At 34.1% G+C, this 7207-nt stretch overlaps 1 protein-coding gene across 1 annotated transcript; it reads left to right on the top strand.

The window, feature by feature from the left end:
- Positions 1–3559: 3559 nt before the first annotated feature.
- On the top strand, positions 3560–5916 carry LOC117686511 (uncharacterized). The gene is made up of 2 exons (XM_066081946.1): positions 3560–3624; positions 4108–5916. The coding sequence occupies exon 2, from the start codon at positions 4114–4116 to the stop codon at positions 5776–5778; it is 1665 nt and encodes a 554-aa protein (XP_065938018.1). The 5' UTR covers positions 3560–3624; positions 4108–4113; the 3' UTR covers positions 5779–5916.
- Positions 5917–7207: the final 1291 nt, after the last annotated feature.

The following is a 7207-nucleotide window of genomic DNA, read 5'->3' as shown; positions in this document are numbered from 1 at the left end:
CAACCTCGGGGATCAGAACCAGGTCCAAAACCGCCAACCGTAAGTAAACAATACTGATCAAAGAGATGGGCTAATGTGTATATTATATACCTATTTACTGGTTATGAGGACGATAGTAAGTTTATTGTCCATCAAGACAGCAACTATTTCACAAAGGGAAACTGAGGAAAATAGTTGCTTTCGAGGGGGGCAATAAACTTGCTATAGTCCAGATAGTCAGTGAATAGGTATAATTTTATTATACAAAAGATAACTTTATTTGTCGGTATGTAGAATTTTTTGATGATAATCAAATTTAAGTTATCGGACTTTGAATTTAGTGTAGCAATCAGATTACGTCAGAAGTGTTCCTAGTTCAAAAAGGTGGGAAATCAAATGCTGCCGGTGAATAGTTTCGATGACCATTCACCATGGCCGGATAGGAAGGAAAATATTTTACAGTTAGATAGGTTAGCGTATTTATTCGTCGTAATTTTACATAGAAAATATTCACAGAGGTATAATAAAAAGCACGAGAGATAAGGCTTTATCATGAACTACGAACTGTAAGAGAATAGTACCAAAGAGAGAAATGAGCTAGTGTATGTACCAAACAAGAGATGGACTGATGTTCAATATTAGTACTATTATAAACAAGACTTTTTCATTACTGATATTGGTATGTGAACAGCACCATTGAAAGACATGGTTTGTATGAAAGCTAATTTAAATTGGGACAGAAAAATTGATAATGGGAGGGGATAGCAAGGAGATGGTTGGGTGAAACAATTTGTGTCATTATGAAATGAATATACTTGATCAATTTCTGGATGTACTTATTAATATACATGTACATAGATGCAAGGAAGACCTGATTTAAAAGAATCTGGTTTCTAAAACAGACACGTGAAGCAAATTTAACACATTTTGAATAAAGGCAGTTTTAAAATGTCAACATAATAAGATTAAGGGGGGGGGGGAGAAATTTTTTCAAAGTACTAGTGTCATCTTTTCTTTAATATAGGGAATTAAAAAAAATTCTTTTACTCAGTTTTCTTTTTTTTTTCTTTCAGAGCCAGTTCAATGGACCACCATTCCAGTTCTGGTCAAGATCTATAAACTGCTCATCAACGAACTGTCCAACCAGATAGAGACAAACATGTGTAAGGCTGGCAAGGAAGATGAGGATGAAGAGGAAGACGACTGGGAAGATGAAGATGCTGATGGGGAGGAAGACATCCAGCTGAGGGGGCAGACTCTGTCTGACCTGATTGACAGTATGGCGGCCGAGTTCAATGGTGATTATACCTTGTATTTTTTCTAATAAGAAAGCACTGATAAGATGAAAGTGTCAAATATACTTGTACTCAAAGGGTTTGTAAGTGTCTGTTATGGAGATAGATAAATTCTGATTGACAGTATTGCAGCCAAGTTTAATGGTGATTATACTCTTTATGCTGATAATAAGTGATTGGTGGTAATGTTGGGGGGGGGGGTGAAAGATATTCTTGTTAAAACAATTAGCTGACATTTAAATCTTCTGGGATATGAATTTTAACCTGTTGAATACAGGAATAAAGCCATCTCTTAAATTACAGATTTAAAAAAAAAATGGAAATGCAAGATTTTAGTCTAAGGAAACATGGATAAAGATAAAGATAAAGAAAATTCTTTTTTGAAATCTTTATATTTGAATGAACATTTGATAAAATGTTTGAAATGCTTTACTTCAGGGTATGATGTTGATGAGGAGGAGGAAGAGGACCCCGATTTCTCCAAAGACCCGACCTACCAGATAGATTTACAGGTCAGTGTGCATATCAATACATGGATATATTCGAAGTCAGAGAAAAAGTCAGTCTAAAAATACATTGTCTAGGATGTTTTCTATATTATTGTTTCAGATTTATTCACATTACTCAAAACTTTTGAGTCTAGTACACTTACATATATATAATATGCACACTCCTATCGATAGCTAAAGGGAAAATGATGAAAAAAAACTGCTGTTTTATGTATAATAGATTAATACTCATCTTTAAATCGCAAAATTCAATCATGAATTTTTCTTCAATCATTTAAAAATGCATCAAATAGAGGCATTAAAAAGGGGGGGGGGGTGGTGATTTATAAGAACGTGTCTCAGTTCATATTTATTGGCTTCACATGCAGTAAACAGTAAAGTATTACTTTAATTTTCTCCAATTTTTTCTAGGCATACCTCACGGAGTTCCTCCAGTCTTTGTCACAACAAGCGTGTTACAGTACCTTCAGTTCACATCACAACGACTCCGAGAAACACGTTCTACGAACAATGTTTGACCTCTAGTCACTCCTTACCAAAACCCACATGTTGAACTTTTTTAAATTTAAAACTGTTTTTAACCTAATGATGCCATTGGTTTTGATCATTTTTGGTATTTTATGACTGTGTGAATGTGTGATGCATTGAAAAACAGAGTGAGCTTTAAAATGCCTTGTGAGTGAAAATGGCTTTTTTATTTAGGCCTAACAAATTGGTTTTAGCTGATGGATTATAATTTAATGAGAAAATAATAACTTATAGTTGAATGTAAAAATTAAATACAGATGCATTTCAATTTAGAAAAAGGTTAGTGTAATTTGTATTGTTATTTATTTGTAGAATTTGGATGTATTGTGTCAATTTGACTGTGTAACTATTCAGATTTAATGTGTATACCAGCATTTATTTGTTTAAAATATGCCTATTATTTTTAAACTATGTGCAATACTCCTCAAATTTTATTATCAATAAATCCTTTTATTTGTTTCTAAGCTAATTCCTGTTGTTATTCAATTTGATTCATATTTAACAAGTACACTATTAATCTTGGGCGTTGAAAAGGGTAGATTAATTATGGCTTCAAATGTTAGGGTTAATCAGTAGAAAATTCTTATTTTTGTTCAGCGAATGTCTACAGAGGCTCTGTGCTTACAGTCGCCAAAAAAAAAATGGAGTTAATGACAAGTAGATAAATTATTGTGTACGTGAACAAGTTGTGAGGCAATATCTGTTGCTAACACATTATGGTTATTATCATGAACAATGTTAACAAAAAATAAAACAGAAGAAACCGTTTTATTGGGAAAGTGGCATTTTCAAAAATGAAATTCCGGGTACTATTATTTTATTTTTCGGATTTTTTTTAGATATCTTTCGTCATGTGTGTGTGTGTCTATCTATCTATATATCTGTCTGTTTATCTATCTATCTATCTATCTATCTATCTATCTATCTATCTATCTATCATATTCAGTGCACCTCAGATACATGTACAGTACAGTGTATAAGGTATACTCTTGTCCAGTGTCCGTCCGTTTGTCTTCTGACTTCTATCTCAATTATCTCGACTGGCGTACATAGCACAAAACTATCCCATGGTATTATGAAAATAAAAGAAAAAAACTCTCTCAAAAGACAAATAATAAAAGTGTAAAATTGGGCTCCAGATGTAGCACAATATGCTATTAATCAACCGTTTTTCTTCATACAGACATAAAAAAAGAATGTTTGTTTAGACACACGGGAAATAACTCTTTTTCAATTTGCTGTCAAGTGACCGCATTGCAAGCAAGATCAGCCATGTTAGAATCGGAGGGTTAAAAAAATTATATAGATACACGGTATGTTGTTTTTTATGATCAAAACTTCTATATTTACTATACATTTGATTTTTACGTATCTTTTTCAACTACAATCTACATAATTTCCATCAATTTAGAACTTTAATATATCTCTTTCAACAATATAACTTTCACTTTCTCTATAGACCTGTTTAACGTACTCGCCTCCAAATTGATGTGAACCGGTAGAGGGGAAACAGTGAGAAATAAAACAGTTAATAATGTTCAGGTGAAGAGGGTTTGTGTTTTGTTTCAGCGCTTTACTTTCTAGGGTTATTTGTCAGTTGATACATATTTATTATTATACACCCCACCCACACACATTCCTAGCCATTCATTTTTATCCCCAAACTGCAATTTTTTTGCTTATTTGATATATGTACAGTTTACCTCAACGGTATATCGAGATGGCTTGAGTGCATACTTTTATTGATAAGGATAACCGAATAATATAATATATTTTTCATACATATTCATTTGTAGAAAGCTATGGATCCCCAAAACAGTGCCCAGGATGTGCATCGATGTGACCTTTGTGAGACCGCCATAGTACACAGCTACTGTGACTTTTGTCATGTCAACCTCTGCATACCATGTTTAGGCAAACACATCTCCGATGGATATGACAAACATAAGATAGTCCCTTTTCAGGAACGAAGATCAACCCTCATTTATCCGAAATGTAGAACGCATTCACAAAAAAATTGCAAATTTCAGTGCAAAGATTGCGATGAAATATTGATTTGTTCTTCTTGTATGGCATCTGCACTACATAGAGGGCATACATTCCTAGAAGTTTCAGAAGTTTACAATACAAAGAAAGAAATTTTGGGAAAAGATGCAAACGAATTTCAAAACATTATTTCTCCTACATATGAAGAAATTGCACTTGATTTGGAAAATCAGCTTGCCAACCTGGATGGAGGATATGAGAAACTTACAACAACAATGTCCAAACAAGGAGAGCAATGGCACAGAGAAATCGACTTCATCATCAATAAAATGAAAATTGAAATCAGCGAGATAAAAATAAAACACAGAGACATTCTACAGAAACACTTGGATGAAATTAAACAGATACAGTCTCTCATAAAAGAAGCATTACAGGCCTTAAAGGAAATGGAATATTCCACGGAAGTATTTCCAATCATTAAATACAGCTCTAAGGTCAGAGAGTTTAGCAAGCTTCCACCCAAGGTCGAGGTATCGCTGCCAACATTTATTTCAAAACCAATAGATCGAGAGAAGCTGTATAGTTTGGTTGGACAGATCACCCCATTATCTACTGCTACAGAAGAAAATGCTTTGTCACTAAACCTATCCAACACTTCAGTCAAAATACTACTGGATGAACCGGAGCTTGTTGCCACAATACAGACTGGGTATGAAAAAAACCGCAATGTGACGTGTCTTAATGATGATAGTATATGGACGAGTGGAGAGACCAATGATATCAAATGCTTCAATACTAAAGGTTCACTTCTCCAGACAGTCAAAATAAATGCAGAAAAAAGGCCAAATGATATAGCTGTAGACAATAATGGGGATCTACTATTATCCAATCGGACAGCAGGGAAAGTAAATAAAATAAAGAATGGACATACAGAAGAGGTTTTCAAATTACAAGGATGGGGACCGTGTAAGCTGTGTGTCACATCCACTGGTGACCTCCTGGTTATCATATGCAGTGATGATGAAACTCAGTCAAAAGTTGTCCGTTACTCAGGATCTACAGAGAAACAAACAATTCAATTTGATGATGAAGGTAAACCTCTGTATTCAGGGAATGCCAAGATTAAATACATCACTGAGAACAGAAACCATGATATATGTGTAACTGACTGTGTGGCTGGAGCAGTTGTGGTGGTTAATCAGGACGGGAAACTCAGATGGAGATACACCGGTCATCCCTCAGTTACCAAGAACATATCATTTAGACCCTATGGTATCACAACAGACAGTCAGAGTCGTATTCTGACCGCAGACGGTAACAACAATTGTATCCACATTCTGGATCAGAATGGACAGTTTCTCCGTTACATTGATAACTGTGATCTGAAGATTCCTTACGGCTTATGTATGGACAATAATGACAATCTGTTTGTGTGCGAGTTATATAAAAGCAATGTAAAGAAAATTAAATATTCAACATAGACGGCCGGTTTTTGACAATTATAAAAAGCAGTTTTTTAAAATGTACATTGAAAATTTTATTTTAACATTTTATTTCAATTCACAGAGATATCAAAGTTAATTGTTTTTGTCCCCGGGAACAAATAATTAACTGCTCTAACCGACAACCAATGTTCATGTGTATGGCATTATGATTTGAAAATGTTTTATTAAATGATAAGAAATGAATTTGATAACTTTTCTTTTAAATCAACGACGGCACAAAAGAAAACTATAACCGGAAACGATTTTATCAAATTTTCATTGATCCTTTAATTTTTTTTTTTGGTTGGGGGCAAATCTATTTGATGGAATGTAGATTACTTTTTGTGTTACAATTCGTAATGAAAAAAAATGCTTTGTCCTGACTCGTCGAAGTTAGGAAATCTGACATCCTGTTTAGTCGGTACATTTTCATCGAAAGAAATATCATTTTGTATTGTAGCATCTGTAATGGATATATGTCAAAAACAGTTATGTATAAAAAAAAAATATCAGAGAGTGTCGAGGCCCGTTAGAGCCGAGAACTGTCTGATATTTTTTCATACAGAAGTGTTTGGGGCATATATCGAACTTAAAACAGTGCCAGTGAATTTCATAGATGATTTATCTGAGACTGTCCGATTTTGTTCTGTAACCACTGGTAACCGTCTTATATTAAGAAGCCAACTAATATCGGACTGTCGCAGGTAAAATTTTAGACTGCAAGAACAAAAGAATGACATCACAGCAGTGTTTTCACTTCAGATTGTGTAGATTCAGGTTTGTTTGAATCATGATCGCCAGGAGAAGGATTGGATCACATTTTTATTTGTATTTTGTTGTACAATGTTAACATGTAATGTCTCCTTTGAATTTCTAGTCTTTTAGCTCTGCCCTATATTTGGGGGCTGTTAAAACGCACTTTAAAAATGTTTGGACTTTTAAGATTTTGTCAAATGGCGTTAATTTTAGGACCAAGTCAACGAACTTTGAATGAATTTTTTTTATTTGAAAGTGCATTGATATTCTCGATATTAACCCACTTGGAAAAAAAGAATGTTAGATACCTTATTGGACACATAATCTTCCCTTAATTCAGTTACAATCTGCATTACCGAATGTTTTACCTTGTGCGAACTTTTATTTCATCTCTGATTTCGTCAAATATATTCTCAACCCGTTTCCCAACCATTTTTAGTCAACGACTGGCTATATTGAAATGACTACAAGTTTCAAGGCTAGTATTAATACATTTTGAAAGGTATTGAATACACCCCTGCGAATGTGTTCGAAATGTTTTCTTTCTCATTGCTATGTTTATAAGAAATCCAGAGATGTTCAAATGAAAATTCACGAGACTTTCCTCGAGGCGACTCCAATATATCTACAGCTCCTGTGTAATTTTTAGCGGAAGCATGAGTGTTAGGAT

Source organism: Magallana gigas, chromosome 4, assembly GCF_963853765.1.
Source record: "Magallana gigas chromosome 4, xbMagGiga1.1, whole genome shotgun sequence".
NCBI lineage: Eukaryota > Metazoa > Mollusca > Bivalvia > Ostreida > Ostreidae > Magallana > Magallana gigas.
Note: the sequence above shows the minus strand (reverse complement) of the source record. Positions and strands in the feature narration are given on the sequence as shown.